Source organism: Pleurodeles waltl, chromosome 2_2, assembly GCF_031143425.1.
Source record: "Pleurodeles waltl isolate 20211129_DDA chromosome 2_2, aPleWal1.hap1.20221129, whole genome shotgun sequence".
In the NCBI taxonomy this organism is placed as follows: Eukaryota; Metazoa; Chordata; class Amphibia; order Caudata; family Salamandridae; genus Pleurodeles; species Pleurodeles waltl.
In genome coordinates this window covers 859,716,488-859,737,704 of record NC_090439.1, presented here as the reverse complement: position 1 = coordinate 859,737,704, position 21,217 = coordinate 859,716,488, and the positions used below count along the sequence as shown (strand labels likewise).

General features: G+C 47.3%; 1 protein-coding gene across 1 annotated transcript in view; it reads left to right on the top strand.

Moving 5' to 3' along the window:
• Nucleotides 1–6,945: 6,945 nt before the first annotated feature.
• GDF6 (growth differentiation factor 6) overlaps nt 6,946–21,217 on the top strand; it is a 103,855-nt gene continuing 89,583 nt past the window's right edge. Inside the window, exon 1 of the mRNA XM_069220508.1 lies at nt 6,946–7,437. Within this exon, the coding sequence (XP_069076609.1) occupies nt 7,110–7,437 (328 nt within the window). The 5' untranslated portion in view covers nt 6,946–7,109. The remainder of the gene's footprint in view (nt 7,438–21,217) is intronic.

Below are 21,217 nucleotides of genomic sequence, written 5' to 3'. Positions count from 1 at the left end.
ATGGCTGCAGGCCTGCTACCAGTAACTTGGCTGTGCAGGTTCAAACTGCAAATTCGACCTGCCAAAATAATCCCTAGAGACCTAAACTCTCCTTTTAAATATTAATAGGTCATCCCGAAGTAGCCCCTAAATGCACACAAGGCAGGGTGCATGATTTTAAAGTATGGCATGTGAATGATTATTGTTAAACATATCCCTTAAGTGACAATGCCCTAAAGGTTATTGTCAGTATAGCAGGGATATCTGTTCCATAGGAAAGAACCAGGAGACATTGTTAAAAGTAAATAATGTAATATTTGCCTAGGAACTAGATAAATCATTAATTATTGGACTTTTTAAATATATATTACAAATCCAAATCAATGGTAAAGCTGGATTTGCACTACATATTTTTGAAAAGGTACTTTAAAAAGTTCCCTTTAACCTGTCTAAAGCCTCTTGAAGCCCATTTGTTTGAACTTCATTTGTGATCCAGGAGCTAAGAAGCTCCTTGATGAGGTGTGAATTGGTCTCAGGCTTGAGACAAAGGCCTTGGGTGTGTGGAGTGGTTGACCTTCCCATGGCAGAATAGGCTGGGGCTGTGCCCACCCCCTTGCATATCTTCAAAGGATGCCTACCCTGTCACTGGCAAATATAGTTCACACCTGGGCCTGCCTCGCTTTTGTCTTCCTAGCCAGCCAGGCTCTAATCCCAGGGGAGAGGAACTGCCCCAGCACTAGTTTAGAGTGACCATGGAGGTTGGGTTTCTCATTTTCCTGACCACACCTCAACAGTTAGCATAGGCGCTCTGCACAATGGTAGAAAGTCTGTGCCATGTTTGATGAGAGAGAGAGTGGCACTCTGGGTTTGTTAGCAGTAGGGCACACAGGAACTGCTGCAAACATGGGTAGTTTTATCCCTGGAAACGTTGTCCCTATTGGTTAGGGAGGGGGCAGGAGTCTCCCCCATGCACAAGCTAGTGCAAGTATAAATGTGACACTCCTGGGTATCTCCTTCAGAAAACTACTCAAGCTGTGGAACACAGAAGAAGGACTGCACTTACTGTTGAGACCTGTTAGCAGAACCTTAAGGGTGGGACCTGCTGCTACCTGATCCGAGGACAATGAAGTAGACCCCAAGGGTCAGTTGGCTGGCATTCTGTTAAGCTACAGGGACTGCAAGAAGCTCACTTTCCTGGAAGAGCCCAGCTGATGAGTTTGAACAGGACCCTGCCCTGGACCCTACTGGTGGCTATTGTTGAAGTGAGTCCAAACCCACAAGTGCTCTTCATGAGGTCCTTGAACTCTTGACAGATGCCAGAATGTACTCCTTCTGCCTACACCTAAAAACCTAGGACTTAGAAACGTTTTGCTACCTTTTTGTCCAGAGACCGAGACCAACCTACCAGCTAATCTGCTGAGGGTGCATCGTTGATGGGCCTGACTTTGCCACAGCTCCGACCAACTGGCATCCAATGATGTCAATTCCTCTTTAGCTCCAGCCTGCAGTGGTACCCCTCTGAGGAAATCCGACTTCCAGAAAATAATCTAATTAAAAAAGGTAAAAAGCTTCACGGGCCTGACTCCCAGCAGCATCTGATCAATGTTGCCAAATTCCTAGGTGCGAATCTGGGCACTTCCTGCACTAAGCTTTTCCTGCCCTTGTCGACAGGTTCACCAAGACCTTGGCCTGCGTCACCCTGCCATTGACTAGCCCATCTTGGGATCTACTCTGCAAGTGTACCCTACTGAGGATTCTACCTTCTTGAAAATGTTCTAACTGTGGAGGCAACTTTCTGACTGGGACCAACCTGGTCTTTGTATCCAACCTGTGCTCCATCGTGGTCAGCCACAACCCTAATCCTTCTCCAAGTCTAGCGTGACCAGCTTCCCGCAGTTACCACTTTTTGAGCTTTTTGGTGCTCTTTTTATTTAAAACTTTAAAATTCTTATTTCCAGTACCCACTATTGAATTTTTGTTTTTATGGTTCATTTTGTTCATTAAAATATTCTCTATTTCTATAAATTGGAGTGGGATTATTATTGTATTGTGTTTTCAACTTTTTAACTGCTTTGGTACTTGTAAATGGTTTACACATTTTCTTAAGTTAAGCCTGTTGATCTGTCCCATAGCTACCAGGGGATAAGCTCAGGTTTAGATTACTGAAACCTTTACTGGACCTAAGAAGAACAGTGTCATTATTCTTTGTGTTGGACTATCATCCACCACCACTAATAATGCACATCCTCAAAATATTTAAAAGGAATTGATTCTTTACGGTGATGGCATTTCATTCTTGTTAATCCATACAAGGTCTCAGCTCCCCATTAGCTACAGGCATGAAAATTATTGGTGATTCTTCTAGAGAAAAAGAATATCTTATAAAGCCTTTACCTAAATGTTCTCATATTTCTTTAGAGGTTCATCATCTTTTAGGTTCATGGATGTATTCGGTCATGGGGTAACTTTGCAACTTGAATATAATCTTTAGAAAAATGTTACTTCTTGTGAGAATGTAAGGATTCTGAACCTTTTTCAGTAAACACATCCTCAAAATTATCATAGGTTTTAGAGGTTTTACTTTCATCTTCTGTGGGATTCAATATAGAACATCCCATCATCTAACTACTTTTCTTTCTAGTAGGAAGGACCACCAGGCAACTTGGGGCACACTGGAAGGGTTGGGGTCAAAATTCTTGCAAGTTCAAAGTCTTCCCTTGAGCCACAGCCAGTATTGATGATGGTGCTTTCTGGTTAGTTCTGCTCAGCTTTTGAATTCCATCAGCGAGGCTGCTGCTATTTTTCTCTAAGCATGCTACTCCCCTTGAAGGCCACATATCAGCACCCCTCTCCTGCCAACAGTCCCTCCCATAAGACAGACCAAATGCATTTCTAAAAGTGGTCAGGACCTCAGATTCAGTTTCCAACCTGATGGTGAATTAACAGAGATCATAACTGTGAAGCACAGTAACCTTATCTTCCCAACCACACCTGTATATGTGTTCTCGCTGATTATTGAGAAATTTTCGATCAATCACTCAGAAATTTGTAAAGCGCACTACTCATCTGTGAGGGTTTCTAGGCATTGAGGAGGAGGGGAAGGTGGGGGAGGTGCTGCTACTGCCCGAACAGCCATGTCTTGAGAAGTTTCCTGAAGGCAAGGAGGTCTTTGGTCTGGCTCAGGTGGGTGGGAAGAGTGATCCATGTTTTGGCGGTGAGGTGCAAGAATGTTCTACCACCGGGTTGTAGTTATGCGGATGAATGGGACGGTTGCAAGGGCAAGGTCGGCAGAGCAGAGATGTCGGTTCAGGGTGTAGAAAGAGAGCCATCTGTTGAGGTATTCTGGTCTGGTGTTGTGCAGTGCCTTGTGAGAGTGGGTAAGGAGTTTGAATGTGATTCTCTTGTTGACTGGGAGCCAGTCCAGGTTTCTCAGGTGGTCTGTGATGTGGCAGTGGCGGGGGATGTCCTGAATTAGGTGTGCAGAGGCGTTCTGGATGCGTTGCAGCCTCTTCTGGAGTTTGGCCGCGGTTCCTGCATAGAGGGCACTGCCGTAGTCCAGCTTGCTGCTCACGGGGGCTTGGGTGACTGTTTTTCTGGTTTCGGTGGGTATCCATTGTAGATCTTTCGAAGCATGTGGAGGGTGTTGAAGCAGGATGACGAGATGGCGTTAACTTGCTGGGTCATGAATAATGACGAGTCCAAGATGAATCCTAGGTTGCGTGCGTGGTCGTGAGAGTCGGAGCAGCTCCGAGAGTTGCAGGCCACCAGGAATCATCCCAGGAGGAGGGGGTGGAGCCATAGATAAGGACTTCCATCATGTCGGAATTGAGTTTGAGGCAGCTGCTCTTCATCCATTCGGCGATGGCCTTCATTCCTTCGTGGAGGTAGGTCTTGGTGGAGTCCTTGGATGATTCCTAGGTTGCATACGTGGTCTGTGGGTGTAGGTGCGGTTCCCAATGTGGCAGGCCACCAGGATTTGTCCAATGCGGTGGGGGTGGAGCCGAGGATGAGGACCTCGGTTTTGTCAGAATTCAGTTTCAGGCAGCTGTTTTTCATCCATTCGGCGATGGCCTTTATTCCATCATGGAGGTTGGTTTTTGTGATGGCGGGGTCCTTGGTGAGGGATAGGATCAGCTGTGTGTCATTGGCGTATGAGATGATGTTGAGGTTGTGGGATCGGGTGATAATAGCGAGCAGGGCCATGTAGACGTTGAAGAATGTCGTGCTGAGGGACGAACCCTGGGGTATGCTGCAGATGATTTCAGTGGCTTCCAAGCAGAATGGGGGGAGGCGGACTCTCTGGGTTCTGCTGGTGAGATAGGAGGTGACCCAGACCAACGCTCTGTCGCAGATTCCTGCATTGCTGAGGCGTGAGCGTAAGGTGTGGTGGCAGACGGTGTTGAATGCGGCCGAGATGTCCAGGAGGATGAGGGCTGTGGTTTTGCCACTGTCCAATATGGTTCTGATGTCATCAGTGGAGGCGATGAGGGCAGTTTTGGTACTGTGGTTGCTGCGGAATCCAGATTGGGAAGGGTCTAGGGTGCAGTTCTCCTCAAGGAAACGGGATAGTTGTCTGTTGACAGCCTTCTCGATTACTTTTGCCAGGAAGGGAAGCAGGGAGATAGGCCGGAAGTTCTTGAGGTCCTTTGGGTCTGCCTTGGGTTTTTTGAAGAGGGCGTTGATCTTGGCTTGTTTCCAGCTCTCTGGGAAGGTGGCGGACTCGAAGGAGCTGTTGATGATCTTCCCTAGTAGGGGTGTGATGACGGAGCTTGCGTTGTTGAGGATGTGGTGAGGGCAGGGGTCAGATGGAGAGCCGGAGTGGATGGTGTTCACACTGAGCAAGACAAAGGCCTACTATTTGTCCCCAGATAAGACCAATCAGGTCTGGTGCATAGTTCAAACTGTGAGTCCTTCTCTAGTCAAATGCTGCATGCCCCTACATGATTGGTGCAGGATCCCTTCCTGTGCTAGTTTGACACAGTCAGTTATTTTGTTTATTTGGGTCGGACAATCTAGCCACATCTTTTTGTCAGGCAAATTCAGGCAGAAACAGAGTCAGAGCTATGAGAACTCTAGCAGGGGAAGTGAGAAGCAAACACAAAAGAGGAATGTGAAACATGCACCCACCATATACCAAAGTCCACTGCAATTAAGCTCTAAGGGTGGGGGGAGTAAGGAATGCTCCAATGCATGTACTGTGATCAAAGGCCTGAGCAGCTTCACCCACATCTCTCCTGTTGGTACTGTACTTCCCATAAAGGGAGTCCATGATAGAATCTCTACTGCACCCTATCAAGCATACAGACTGTCTTCACAATCACCCTGCACCAAACATACAAAATGTTCATGCCCTCTCCATCTATATCTGAAAAAGAGGGAGCCAAAGACCATGTTAAGTGAAACTGGGAGAACCTTTTAAAGAAGGGATGCAAAGAGTAATCTACAGCTATAAAGGCCTGCACCTTCCACTAGGAATCCATGCTGCCACCACTGTCAGTCTGTGTAAACAGGGAGATTATCAGGGAATGCACACGATTGTTGTGTTCAGCCTAGTGAATGCTCACAAGGAAAGCAACATAGGGGCAGTCCCCTATGCTCCAGGGCTTTGCAAGTGACTCTCAAACCCAAAAGGGCCAGGGGAATTCAGGCAGAACATATTGTTTAACACACACCGGATGCACCTGTTGGCATGCTGGGGCATACGCTCGTACTCAGATGTGCCTGTCTGGGTGCAAAGGAATTTGCTGGTTACTGTAGTCCTGTCTTTGTCTCAAAGTAACCCATGATCAGCCTGATAAGGAGGGCAACATTGAAGTTTGATGGTGCAGACTGCTGGAGAATGCTACATCATTTTGGTACCGCTCTTGACTCATAATGCACTGTGATTAGACTGTGACGGAAGGAGGGCCAAGTGATGTAAATCAAACAACATTGTCATGAATGCCTTCCTGGGCCAATTGGAAGCCTCTGGAAAATGCAGTTCAGTTCTTTTTGGAAAGTAATCTATATTCACCCAGACCAGTGGGGCAAAGTTGATATGTGAGGATGGTTGATGGTGCATGAATACACAGCATCACTGCAGAAGGGTCACTGAGCCACAACATACTGGGATTGGGCAGGTAATTGAAGGGGGCTGGCAAAGTCAGGTGGAAGATACTGTTTTGTGCACTTCTGATGCCTGCTAATGGGGTTGTCACCTCGGAGTGCGTGTTGGTAATCCAGAGGGCCTGCTAGGCCCCAGGCGAGGATACTGTTGAATGTAGTCTAGTCTTTGATGGGACAAAACCTTCAATTGGGCCTATCAAGAGGATGAAGGTGAAGTATAGTGAGGGCTGATGGTGCTGGCAGCTGGAGGGTGTGGTGTCACTCTGGTAACGCCCTTGATGTATAGGACACTTAGATTATGCAGGTAATTGGGAGAATTACTTCTTAGGCTGATGAAAAAGGCATCCCATGCAATTCAGAGCACTGCAACCTCAGGAAAGTAACACAAAACGAAGCCCCGTCATTGAAAAATTACCATTAGATCTGGAGATTCTCGCTGCCCACGGAGAAACTGCTTTGCCATACGTAAACCTCCTCCCGCGCCAAAAAGACTATCAGTTTGAATGTCAGTGTAGTTCTTCAGTCTTGCAGCTGGTAGTGGGGCTGTCTTGCTGACGGTGCCTGGTTCGGTTGGCTCTAATGTTTTTCCTTTTATTTTTTGCTGATCTCCAGAGCCGTTCCTTGCACGCGCCTGTGATGCTCTGCCTGTTCCGCCTTGTGCCGTGCCTGCGGCGCACCTGGACGCGGTCCGTGGGATTGTTCCGCCGTGTTCAGTACTGAGGCTGCGGCTCGGCTCCCCGCGAGTGTGAGGAAGCCACTGCAGCCGGTGCCGCTGGCCTGTGGCTTGTGGTCCGCTGCTCGCTCTGTGCGGGGGTGCGGTGCGGGGCGTGCACGGGGGCGTGTCTGTGTGTGCAGCGCCAGTGCGCCAAGCTCTCTCTCTCTCACAGGCCGCTCGAGGAGCTCAAACCCCGTCTTAACTCCAGTGTCCTGCAGCCGCAGCACCGAGGGCGCCCCAGCGCACCCGCCACCTCTGCCTGACCGGACCCCAGTGACCCCCCGAGAGGGCAGGACTGCCACCGCTCAGCATGGACGCACACAGGAACCTCTGGTCGGCCCTTCTGCTCATCAGTGTCTTTCTCTGGGATTTACCCTGTTCTGAGCAAGCCTCCATCCCTCAGTCCCCGGGCAGGGACAGCAGGAGGACCCGCAAAGAGGGCAGCAGGCTGCCGCCGCCCGGACCCGCCACGGGGCCGCCCCGAGCGGGCAGGGAAAGCCGAGCCGTGGTACCCCACGAGTACATGCTGGCCATCTACAGGACGTACTCCACCGCCGAGCGACTGGGCATCAACGCCAGCTCCTTCCAGTCCTCCAGGTCCGCCAACACCATCACTAGCTTTGTAGACAGGGGAAGAGGTACGTCCGTGCGTGGGCACCGCGGGCCGCGCGAATGGGTCCACGAACCTCGAGGGGCGAGGCTCGCGGACAGTGGTCCCCGGAGATCTGTGGGCGGTATATGTGTGTGTGTTATTTATTTCAGGCGATGTCATGTTCTGTGGGGGCAAACTTCCATTATCTATACAATGTGTCCCTCACATTTCTAGAAAATATGGTGGGGGCATAGTTACTCGAACTTACTAAAATGTTTCTGGTGGGTAGAATATCTCACACTCTTAAAACACACACTCACAATCTACACTTTTTATGTTAACGTTGGTTTTTGGATAGGAAAGATTGCACAACTCTATGGAACATTGTGATACAAAATATGAAAGTGTCATTTTCTGGTTTTAATAGGTTTGACCAGAGGTCATATAAAGTCCCAAGCTTTGAACACAAGTGTTGAGTTTAGCCTATACTGCAGCCCTTTCGGTTTTCCTGAAGGGAAACGTGTGTTACTATCTCGCTTCAAGGGACACGAACAGTTCACGCTGACTGCGAACAAACATTTGCTCGGCAGTTTCTATCTTATCAGCGGCCGCTTGTTTGGACGGGTGACCTGGAGTAACAGCAGCTCCGTGAGGGGAGCCGGGCGTCTCCGGGAGCAGCCTGCGAGACCCACGGCACTCTGTCAGCGAGGGCCGTGAAGTCTGTTCGTGTTACCCCGGCAGTTTGTCGGTGAGACCCCATCTATCAGTAGCACTCTATGCAGTCTACCAGCGAACTCCCCTCCAGGCTGTCAGTGAGACCCCTCATCAATCACTGAGACCCCAGCAGTCCACCAGTGAACTCCCCTGCAGTCTGTCAGCGAAACCTCATGCAGTCTGACTTTGGGAGCCCCGACAGTCTGTCAGTGAGACCCCATGCACTCTGTCAGTGGGAGCCCCGACAGTCTGTCCCTGAGAGCCCCGACAGTCTGTCCCTGAGAGCAGCGGCAGTCTGCCAGTGAGAGTCCCACAGTCTGTCAGGGAGAGCACCGGCAGTCTGGCAGTGAGATCCCCGCCAGTATGTTAGTGAGAGCCCCAGCAGTGTGTCAGTAGGACCCTGGGCAGTCTGCCAGTGAGAGCCCCGGTAGTCTGTCAGTGAGAGCCCCGTGCAGTCTGCCAGAGAGAGCCCTGAGCTCCGTCAGTGAAACTACATGCAGTTTGTCAGTGAGCCTCCCTCTTAAAGCCCCCCCCCCCCCATAATCTGTCAATGAGACCCCATGCAGTCTGCCAGTGAACTCTCCTGCAGTCTTCAGTGAGACCCCCGGCATTTTATCGGTGAGACCCGAGGTCTATCAGTAACAATGCTTGAGGTCTTTCAGTTATATCCACATGCACTTCGTTGAGGCACCCCGGGCTTTTGCGTGTACAACCTGCCCAGAAGGACCTCCAGACACCACACTCGGGGAGACCTTGTACTGTCTCTGAGAGGGGCCCTGTTGTCTCTGGTAAGGCTCTGTGTTGCCATCAGTGTGGCGAGACTCCCGCGCGTAGACTCTCGGTGACATCACCTGCAGTCTCTCTTTGCCTGCAGTCTCTCACTGAAATGCGCTCCGGTGCAGCTCCGCGAAGACACATCTGTGGTGTGCCCCGCTCTCCCCAAGGCAGTCTCTTGGTGATATCCTCTGCAGTCTGTTTGATTCCCCTGCAGTTTCTTAGTGAGACGCCTCATTTGGACCCCTCAGTGGAGACCCGGTTTACTGTGTGAATAACTTGCTCTGCTGCCGCTGCCGGGCACCTGTGGGCTGAGCTCCCTGCAGTCTCTCGGTGAGATGTCTCGTGGAATGGTCTGGGGCACCCTGGCTGCCTAACCGACGTCAGAGGTGCCCGCAAACTCTACACTTTATTCTGCCTATAAATCATAAACTAATTAGGTTCTGGTGCCGGCCTATCACGAATAAACGCGAAGTACACCCGTGATCACACCTGTCCGGCGTCCTCGACCTTATTCTTTAAAAAGATCACTCGAACAAAAGTCGTGGTACATGTGAGTCTTTCATGACTATTGCTAGTGAAACAGAGCAGGAAAGCCGTCGGCTTTGTACCTTTGTTAAACATTCGTGTGTGGGGGAGGGGGACAGTTGCGCACAGGGACATTTGAAACTTATGCCTGCCTCGTTCTTAATGGATGTTATTTAAAAAAGGCCCAATGTGTTATTATGCGTAGAACCTAATAGACTATTCCAGACAGGGCATCCCATTGGATTTTTTACACCATTTACTTGAAATGTGATTCGCATTTGACATCCTGCAGCACTTACCCACCAGGTTTCTTCATCGGATTATATTCCAAATCTGTTTAAGAGAGGTGATCTGTACTGTAGTGCAAAAAATGTTTAAGAGAGGTAATCTGCACGGAAGTACAAAATGTGTTTAAGAGAGGAGGAAATCTGCACTGGAGTACAAAATCTATCTAAGGGAGGTGATCTGCACTAGGATACAAAATGCGCCTAGGGAGGTGACCTGCGTCAGAGTACTTTCTGTAGTGTATTTTTCATCGTGACATTTCAAACAATACCCGAAACGGATTCTGCACTGGATCTTACACAAACTACGCCAATCAACCAAGATTTGTAAAACGCAGCAAATCACACGTGAGGGCCTTAAGGCGCCGGAGCTGCTGAATGCTTTTTGGTGAACTGTTCGTTCAACAGTTCGAAAAAGGGTGCATCCTTAGCTGTAAATTTTGCAGCATGTGCGGCCGTATTTCCTCGTTGGAATCTCTGCAAAATACGCCAGAATTGGTCTGCAAAAGCAGCTCACCGATCTTGTAGCGCGGTTATCTGCAATAGAGCATGTGCGACTCAGACTCAAATGTATACTGCGTAAAATCCTTTCGATGTATTTCGGAGGCGTAATCTGCATAAATTCCTACTCTAAATATGACCGAAACACCTTCTGGAGTGCGAAATAGAGAAAGAAACGAGTGCGGATGTTTCGTAATTTGATTCTTTCTAAACGTGCTGGTGAATTACGTTACTTTTGAGGTAGATGATTGGCAAAATATTCTAAAGCACCGGCTGCATTATAAGGAACCTTTTCAGATTATGTGAATTAAATATGTGCGAACTGAATATTTTAAAACATACACGAAGTATTATCCGCATAATTTGCATTCAATTATTGTAGCAGAAGAGATTTTTGCATTCGAATATTTCCAAATCATAAACATGCAGCCTTCTTGCGAAATATGCGAGATGGATGTTCTACGCCACAATCTCTGCGAGGTATATAAACAACGTGGATGTAAAAAGGTGTACAAAACAGAAAAAATTCACAAGGAAACAAACTCCACTTTTCAAACACCGCTAAATAAACAAAGTCAATATTTTTTTTTTATACAAGTTTTCTAGCATGTGCCTTTGGGTATTCAATATAAGAGGTATTGAAGGGTCTTCTTATTATGTGATGAATGTGCCACTAACACATTGCCTAGTGGAAAATCGACTAATGAAATATTCTACACAGGTACCCCGTGGAATCCGCCACTAAAGTGTGAGGCACTAGAACCTCTGCGTGACAACAGGCTGCTGGTTCAGAACCTCCATCTGCCAGTACGATGCTGATGTGCCGGGGCGTGTTCTGCTCTAGAACCTCGTTTAACAGTGCGCTTCTTTTACTACAGCCTCTGTCCACCAGTGAGCTGTTCTGCGTCAGAACCACTGCCGCGCGGTGTGATATTCTGCATGTGAACCTCCGTGCACCACTGCGGTGTCCTGCGTTAGAACCAGTGCTAAATTTGTGCTTATTGTTTCCGGTGCTGAGCACCGGCACTTATTTTGGAGGGCCGGGGGTTATTCTTCTGCCGCAAGCATGTACTGCGAACAAAAGACACATATGGGAAAGAAGGAGGAAGAGAAAAACGAAAAAGCGTCACAATCTGAGAAAGCAAAAAGATGGAAGAGTGAGCTGAAGGGGCAGGGAGTGGCTTTATATGGATTGAAGGGGCCCGAGATGGCTTCAGGATTACGCCACCTCAGTAGTCCATGCTCACACATTTAATTGCAGCAGCCGCGTGTTTAAGAGGAGGGCTTGAGCACTGACACCTTTTTATTTACAAATTAAGCACTGATTAGAACCTCTCTGAACAGTGCGCTTTTTCACTATAACCTCTTTAGTTAACGCAGTGGCTTATCATTAAATAACCTGCTTGCAGTGTTCAATTAGAGCATGTCTGTGTCACCATGGTGTCCTGCATTAGAACCACTACGTACCAGAGAAACATTTTACTATACAACCTGTAGAAACGTGTACAGTGTTCTATATTATAACATCTTGTATCTGTGCAGTGCTCTCCAGGGCGGCGTGCGACATCAGAACCCCTATGTATGTACCAGTTCGATATTCTTACTAGAACCTTCATCTCGTAATGCAGTCTTCTTCCTCGGGAAATCTGTTACTATGGCAGAGGCCTTCCTTAGGACCCATGTGTACAATGCTTATGTTTCACATTAGAACCTCTATGTACAGAAAGTGCTCATCTCCATTAATATCTCTGTGCCTAGAACATCTTTCTATTTTTCTTTATTGAACCCAAACATACAAATGCAGTGCTCCACTGTAGGACCTAAGTGTGCCCCTGTGGTGGTCTGAGTTAGGCCATTGTGCGCAGGGAGTTGTGGCCTCCTTTAGAGCCTCTGTGGTGCAGTCTCCTCCCGTAGAACCTCAATGCACGAATGCAGAGCCCAGCTATAGAACCTCTAGATACCAGGGTGATGTCCTTCTATCTTCCTGTGAGGTGTTCTTCTACAGAAGCTGTATGTATTACTTAAGGGTTCCACTGTATACCTGTGTGTTCCTGCGTGGAGTTCTGCAGTAGAACCACTTTGTTCACGTGTGGTGCCCTTCGGTTTAACCTTATTGTATCAATGTAGTGTTCTGCCATAGAACCTTTATACACAAGTGCAGTGACCTGCATTAGAAATTATATGTACCTGTGCAGTGTTCTGCATTGGACCCTTGATCTACCAATGTAGTACAATCTCTGTAAATCAGTGCAGTGTTCTTTTACAACCCCCTATACAAGGAAACTAATCTGTATTTGAAACTCTGTCTACCAGTGCCATTTTTTGCATTTGAATCTCTGTATGCCTGATTGTGTTCTGTTGTAGAACCTATATATGCCCCTGAAGTGTTCTTCACTAATTCCTCTATGTACCATGAGATCCTCTTATTAGAACCTCTATACCAGTGTAGTGTTCTGTCTAACAGGCTCACGGTCCTAGTGGAGAATTCTGCATTATAACCTCTATCTACTAGTGTGGTGTTCTGTCTTAGACCCTCTATGTGATAATGAAGTGTTATTTGTTTTTGTGTGGAAACTCTTAACTCCAGTGTGAAGTTTTTGTTGGCACCTCAATATGTAGTAGTGCAGTTTTCTGCATCAGTATGCTCTTTAGAACTCCTATTTACCAGGAAATTCTTTAGAACTCCTATTTACCAGGAAATTCTCCACATCAGAGCTTCCATATACAGCGCAGTGCTCTGATCTGGCATCTCTTTGTACCATTGTGGTGTTCTGCCGTAAAAACTATATATACTAGTGTAGTGTTCTGCATTAGGCCTTCTATGTACCCAGAGATGTTTTAAGGCATAGGCAAAGTGGTCTCTAGCCCAGGGCCACCAGCCTTTTAGCCCCCCGTCCCCCGATAGAGCCATTTCTGTTCTGCAGAGAGACTTGCCCCGATGACCTTGAATAATTTTCAAACTGAGTGTTTTAAATATCGTTTTCCTTTCATTTATTTTTAATGTGGGTGATGTGTGAGAATCTATTTCAGTTAATTTGCAGTACATGTGCTTATGTTTCATGCAACATCAATAACATGTTTCTTCTAGATCACAACAGGACCTCACATGTAATAAATGGGAGGGTGTTGTGCGGAAGTGATGTGCAGTAATAGTGAGCTGCTGTTGTGTTACAATATTGAAAACACACATCACTATGCCTGAATATTCGATGTAACATTAAGAATTTGGACAAATGTGCCAGTGCATTATCAGTGACCTGGCCAAAGAAGGCATGAAAGAGCTCAAATGAGACTATAAATTCAAAGCTGCTCCAAAGAGATCCCCCAAAATACGTTTGGCCTACATGGCCCCCAAAATCCTTAAGATGTCCCTGTATGTACCAGTGCAGTACTCTGCTTTAGAACTTGTAAATAGGAGTGTGGCATCCTACAACAGAAAGCCTGTCAGTGCAGTGATGTTTGTCAAAACCTCTATGCACAATGTGGTGTTCTACCAAAGAACCTCCATGTGACATTTTGCTGCTAGGTCTTTGGACCTCTGTGCCTCACTGTGCATTTCAGCTGTTAGATTCTTATGTATAGGGTGCAGTGCTCTGCATTAGAACCTGTAAGCACCAGTGTGCTGCCCTGCATTAGAATCCTCATGTACCAGTGTGGTGTTCTGTTGTAGAACTTCCATCTACCAGTGTGGGGTGCTGTAGTAGATCGTCTATGTACCAGTACTAGGTCCTGCATAAGAATCACTATGAAAAAATGTAGAACATCTCTGTGCCACTGAGGTGTCATCCTTCGGGCCTCTCTTTATCTTTGCAGTGTTCCACTGTGGGACCTTTAAGTAGCAATGCAGTGTTCCATATTAGAAATCTATGTGTACTACTATGATATTCTTCATTAGAACCTCTATGTACAAGCGTGCTGTTCTACTTTGGAATCTGTAAATAGCAGCACAGTGTTCTATACCTGAACCCCTACATACACGTGCAGTTTCCTACTGTAGAACCTCTATATGGCACCGTGATGTTCTGCATTAAAGTCCCCATGTACTCGTGTGTTGCTCTACTATAAAATCTCTATGCAACAAACAGTGCGGTGTCCTGAATTAGAGCTTCTGTGTAATAGTGTGCTGTTCACCTACAGAACATATGCGCACCAAGACAACGTTCTTCCTTAGAACTTCTATATGCTAGAGCGGTGTTCTACCATAGAACCTGAATACACCAATTGGATGTTCTGCATTAAAGTCTCCATGTACCAGTGCAGTGTTCTGCTATAGAAACTCTAAGTAGCAGTGCCCTACGCTTCTATTACACCAGTGAGTGATCTGTATTACAACTCCTATGTACTAGAAAGTGCTTGGCATAAGAAATTGTATGTTTTGTACCTCTATAGTGTTCTGCCAAAGAACCTTGATGTATCGGTGTGGTGTTCTACATTTAAAACTTTCGGTACATCTGAAGTGTTTGCCAGAGAATGTATCAGTGAAGTGTAGAACCTTTATTTACCAGTGTTGTGCTTTGTATTGGAACCTCGATATTTCAATGTGGTACTCTGTTCTAGAACCCTTGTTGGCAGCGCATCGTTCGTCATGAGAACGTTACATTTGGTGTTCTACCGTAAAATCTCATTGTATCCGTGTGGTGCTCTGCCATTTAACCACTGTGCGCCAATGTGGTGTTGTGCTGTGAGGTTCCTATGTCCCAGTGCAATGTTCTGAATCAAAACCTCCATGTAGCAAAGTGTTATTGTATTGCAGAACCCCCAACTTACTAATGTTGTGTTCTACCGTAAAACCTATTTGTGCCTGTGCTTTGTCATCCTTTAGTACTTCTGTGTACCTCTGCAGTGCTCTGTTGTGGAGCCTCTATGTACCAGTGTGATCTTTTTAAATGGACTTCTATAGAGTAATTTGGTGCTCCACTGTAGAAAATCTGTGTACCGGTGAGACGTCCTACCCTAGAACCTCTATGCGCCATCGCGACGTTCTATCCTAGAACCTTTAATGTACCGGTGCGACATTATCCTAAAACCTCTATTAACTAGTGAGACGTTCTGTCATAGAACCTCTATGAACTAGTAAGACGTTCTGTCCTAGGACATCAATGCGCCAGCGCGACGTTCTATCCTAGAACCTTTAATGTACCAGTGCGACGTTCTATCCTAGAACCTCTATGTACCAGTGAGACGTTCTGTCCTAGAGCCTCTATGTTCCGATGGAGTGCTCTCTAGTAGGACGTGTATGTGCTCCTGCGGTGCTCAGCATTATACCCTCTGTGTTCCAGGGTGCTGTTATGCATTAGATCATCTACGTGCCTGTGCGTTGCTCTTCGGTAGAACCTAGATCTACCAGTGCGACGTTCTGCCCTGGAACCTCTATATACCAGTGGAGTGAAGCTACCATAAAACCTGTATGTGCCCCTGCTGTGTTCTGCAGTATATACCCCATGTGCCCTCGCGGTGTGCGCTGCTCCTCTGTGGAACCTCTTTGGACCAGTGCGACGCTATACACTGGAATCGGAGCCGGGCCTGCTGGTGAATGCGTGCTATCATCTCCAGCCGAGGTGGTGGGGCTAAGTTAGTAACGGGCGTAGACAGTGGGAGTTTAATTGGGGAGTGAAGAGGGGTGATTAGCTTCCGGTAATAAGCACACAATTACATAAGACGGAGGTAGTGATATCTGCCATTAGGACGCAGGTTAACAAGTCTCCCCACGTTTCATATGCTGATGGTGTGTAGGCTAGTGCTTTTTTTCATTAGGCCGATTTGTTACATCTAAAAAGTGACGTAAGGTGTGATTCTCTCTTCCTGGTGTTTTGGTCCCAAGTGACTTGGAATCTTCGCCACTCACAGTGCATCCTCTGTGATGACCGCGCAGCGAGGCCTTCGTCGTGGCGCTCTCTCCCGGGTGAGCGCGTCCAATCCACGCACAAAACGAAAACAAAGCCCCTTGCCCTGGGGGGAAGTGACAAAGGCCCCCCTGCTCTTCCACATCTCACTGATATCCATTCGCTTTCGGTTGAATAGGGTGCGTCTCTGTCTCCCAGGTGTGCCCTCACTCAGGCAGCTCCGAGAGTGCCAGCCGACGGGGATGGGGGTGCCCCTTACTATCCAACATGTGCCCTCACTCATAGCCAGTGCATTAAATGGAAATGTCGAAGTGCAGGTACTTTATTCGTCTGAGTACCTGTTTCCTTTTGAGCAGTGCTCCTAATCTCCCATTAAATGTATTGCAGCAGTGCTGAGAAGTGCCTGTACTCTCCCTTTAAATTCTAGACGTGAAGGTACTCAGTACTGGACAGTACCTGCCAATTTGAAGCACAGCTCACAGGAGACCCGAGAGTGTCCACCGACGAGGAATTTAGGGTGCGTCCCACACTGGCCCAGTTGCAATGCAGAAGAGCGAGGACCCCCCCCCCCTAACTTTATCAGGTGTACCCTCACTCATGACAGTGCAAGCCGTGGACCCTTGCCCAGAGTGTGGCTACCATGTGACACCATCGTGTGTGACCCGCTCATCACTGACTGTCTGTTAAGAAGGTTAGTACCTCGAAATATCCCCGGAATGTAACTGGCCCTTCCGAGGAGACAGCGTCCAGCCCTTCCCCCATTCTATCCTATCTCACCCCTCCTCCGTGAGACCCCCACAAGCCCACGACCTCGAGGTGAAGCGCCACCTGTAGGACGCTGCTCGGCTTCGAGGAGTCACCCAGCTACAATCGGGTTTTAATGTCAATTTACTGTAGCTTCCGAACTTCACTGAAACTCACCTGAGCTGGTACTCCCCAGAGGAAGCACACTCCACCCCATGTCTCTTTAATCCACTCCCGGGCACTCCTTGTCCCTTTATCTCACTCTTGTCGTTTTTTCCTCCTTGTTTTCTACCGTTGTCACTTTTGTTGGTTTTCTCTTCCTCCGTTCCCTCTGCATGTTTTTTTTTTATTTTTACTCTTGTTCTGAATCAAAGGCTGATAAGGAAGAATAGGTGTCAGCCCAAAAAAATGAGTGCTGATGGGCCCTGCAACCACCGGCTCAAATTAAGCAATGGTCACGACTAGACGCGAACTGCGATATAATCAGGTGACTCGCTTTTCCCGTATTTTCGATTTCTTAGAAAAACGCATATGGGTCGACATCCCATGTCTACACACCTAGAAATGAATGATAGTGTCGGCCCTCCGGATGAGTTAATCCTATGTTTTAAATTGTATACAAGTTCTATGCGGCCCGGGTTCCCACATGTGGATGTCCCCTGAAGAATGTGCCACGGGGCCCAGAAACTCCTGCATTTCCCAGATAGCCTTAGGTTTCAGGGTGAGGGGGGGGGCGTGGAGCCCCTCCCACTCTCATCTCCTTTCCCTGCATCGCAGGTGCTTCAGGAGCCTGTGTTACGCCCTTGTTCGCGCCGAGCTGGATCCCGCACACCACGCACAAGGAGCGCAGACCTTTCGCTACTTAGCTGGCTTTGTCTTAGGATGTGTGTCAACAGAAGAATATATATAATTTACATTCTTGCACTCTGGCAAACATTGGCCGAAAGAAATAGCTTTCTCTTTTGAAAATATTTTAATGGATAAAGGCAACTGAAATAAACGTACGCAAGAATTTTCGCCACTTCACATGTTAATAAAAATGAAGAAAGATTAGTTCGTTTCATTCGTTATTAGTAGAGCGCAAAATGGCGCAACATGCATTCCCTCAATTCTAAACATTCTGTGATATGGTTTGGGTACAAATAGCGGAGGGGTGTGCATTTAATTTGCTGCACTTTTAGCGCTAGACTCCGGAGTGGAGAAAAGTGAAACGATGCCGCTAACAATGAAGAGGCGCGTGCCAGGGTGTATCAACTACAATTTATTTCAACAAGGCAGAAGTTTCAGGGCAGCAAATTTTACCAATAACGAAGCAGAACACTGTTTAGTTTTGTCAATAAAGGTGTGAAACAACTCGTTTCACACAACAAGCAGCAGAGTTAATTGCTGCAGCGCAACTCAATATACAAGTAGTTTCACCTCTGTAGTATTCACTACATCCATGAACCAAATAAGCCAATGTGATCAACATAGAAGCAGAAAGACCCTATTACACCAAAACAGAAATACAATTATTTTCAATAATCCTTCGATGAAAAGAAAGACTAATGCAGCAGCAGAGAAATATCCCCCAGTGAAGAAGTACAAAGGAAGCAGTTTCAGCAACTAACCCGCAACAAGAAATGTACATTTCACTAATGCAACAGCAGAAACTTATTTTTTAACAAATCAAATAGTAAATGGCACCGATTGCCAAATAGTCACTCCATCAATGTAGCTGCGCCAGAATCAATACGTTTGACGAAAGCAAGCGTGAATGGAGTCTGATTCAAGAGTGCAAGGAGTTCAGTCCCACCAGTGCAGCCGTTTATTGTGAGCACAGAGGCGTGCAGCGGCAGAAAGAGATGCGGCAGGCCCTGGTGCCTGGAGCCTCCGCCCCTGACGCACTCGTGAGCCGGGGTCCCTCGGCTGCCGGGGCGCCCTCGCTCCCCGCCTGAGCCTGATGCGATGTGTCACCAGCCCTGACCCCGGGCCGGACCTAACGAGGGTTGCTTAGCATCCCGCGCCGCACCGGCCCGTTTGAACTCAGTGATCTAATTGAGTGTTCATGTCATAACATATCAGAGATTGTCTAGTCTCCCGTAACGAGGCGGCGCAGCCAATGGCGCGGCCGAGGGGACACACATCCCCAGAACTTCCTCCCTCTGAAGTGCCAGCTTTTCACTGCCCGCCGCCCTGCGGGACCGGCGGCGAGGTAATTGCGGGCCTGGCGTGGTGCTGCTCCGGGAGGGAGCTGTCAGTTCCTTCGCAGGCAGTGCGGGCCCCATCCCCTCCCCTGCCCGCCAAAAATGACCTAATTACACGGAGCCCTCTCTGGCCGGCGAGTGGAGAGAGAGCCTGGGAGGCGCATACCTTCCTCCCTGACACTGGGCATGTCTGCCAGGCCCCCACAGGCCTGCCCGGGGGGAGCGTGAGGCGTGGCCGCCGGCAGTCGCACCTCTACACCTCTCCGCAACCGGCCACTCGAAAACAAGGCGAATTAATACGAAAATATAGTTCCGACGATCACGCAGGCACTCACGTTCCCTCTGAAGGTCACTACTGGAAGAACTCTATATGTGCATACAAGTTCTGATAAGGTCACTGCAGGAAAATCTCCATAGACACACACAAGTTCTCATAAGATCACTATAGGAACAGCTTCACAGGCACTCACAAGTTCTCATAAGGTCACTATAGGAAGAACTCCATAGGTGCACACAAGTTCCCATAAGGTCACTATAGGAAAAACTCCATAGGTGCACACAAGTTCTCATAAGGTCACTATAGGAAGAACTCCATAGGTGCACGCAAGTTCTCATAAGGCCACGTAGAAAGAGCTCCATAAGCGCTCACAAGTTCTCATAAGGTCACTGCAGAAAGAGTTCTCGAGGCCATGCCTGCACACACAGTGCTCCTGAGATCACCGTTGTGAGTGTGTTATAGGTACACACGAGGTCACTTCAGGAGGAACGTTATGGGGAAGATAAGGCTTCATGAAGAAATTGCTTGACGAGCACAAGCTTTTTTTTTATCCTGTTCTTTGCAGTTTTTTTCACGCACTTTTTTGCGTTGTCGATTAGGCCTGGTTACAGGAAAACTACTGTTTACTATAGAGAGATTCCTGGAAGGTATATGATGTTTCCTGGCCCCAGGACTCTCGACATGTGATGCTCTCAAGCGGGGCATTTAAGGTCTGTTACGGCTTTAAATGCAGCACAGCACACGCCGACTTCCACCAGTCTGAAACACAGCGCTGCATACACAAAACACAGCCCTGTACACACAGACGTTCTTCAGGGGCGTTGGAACTGGGAGGAAGGGGAGCTACAGCACCCCTCATTTGATGGAAGTAGAGAAGAGCAGTAGAGAATTGACGATACAGCCGCTTTTGTTTTGCAGCCTCTTTATACCAAACACTATAATGGAAAGCACATTCTTTGGTGTGTTTAAACTGTAAACAAATACATTTGCCTTACACACTACTGCTATTTCTGTTATGCATGTCTATATTTATGTTTGCAAGGAAGATATGAGCATTTTGTTACTTGAAACTAAGGAGATTGTAGCATTGTAACTGGGACAAAGCACAGTGAGAAGGGACAAAGTTACTTCAGAAGTTTCTCAAAACACACAAACGGAAAAATTATTTGATTTTTACATTTGTAGGTTTTGAGAAACTATTGAACTGTTCTCCCTGCGGTAGGTCCCACCTATAAGGTTCTTAGTAGAAGTGCAAATGAGGTTTTTATCACTTAATATTCAGGTATGGTGGAAATAAAGGTTACAATTGAAATACATCAGTGTTCTTTGAGTAATGTACAACTAGTTAAGCCATTATCACACATTGCACATTTTCCCTGTGGCAAATTGATCTCCCTATTCTGAGTTTTACAGGTTGCAATGAGGATTACCATGCAATTTTGGCTTTACATGGCACATCTCCATAGTTCCCCGTTTCCAGGGATACAAAAACTGCGAATCAATATTTCCTTTCCCTGCACAAGATTCACCAGAGTCCATGAGCTATTTCCTTCGCACTTCGAATGTTAAAAAGGGTGCAAGCAATGTTTTTTAACCTATTCTGTCGTCACAGCGCATGGAATTGTTTCAGATTACTAATGACAGCTGGTAGCCATTTTCAGAGTATATGCACTCAATTTCTGCGAGTTTATGCTTTACATCCCGAGACTATGTGCATTGCAAAGAGTAGATGATGGTCTCAAGAAGTCCAGTTTCCAACCACACTTTTCTATTAGTGCAACCCTTCTTTTTTTGGGGGACAGGGATCACAAAGCCGGAACATTCTAAATTCATATGCAAAAATGGAGGGTTGCTGTTCTGTGCACGCCTGTGACCAAGCATTCACTACTGCAAACAATGAAGTGCACAGTCAATTTGTGCCTGATTGTTTTTAAAGAGCTGAGCAGCGTGTGCCTGACTGCGCACAGACCTTTAC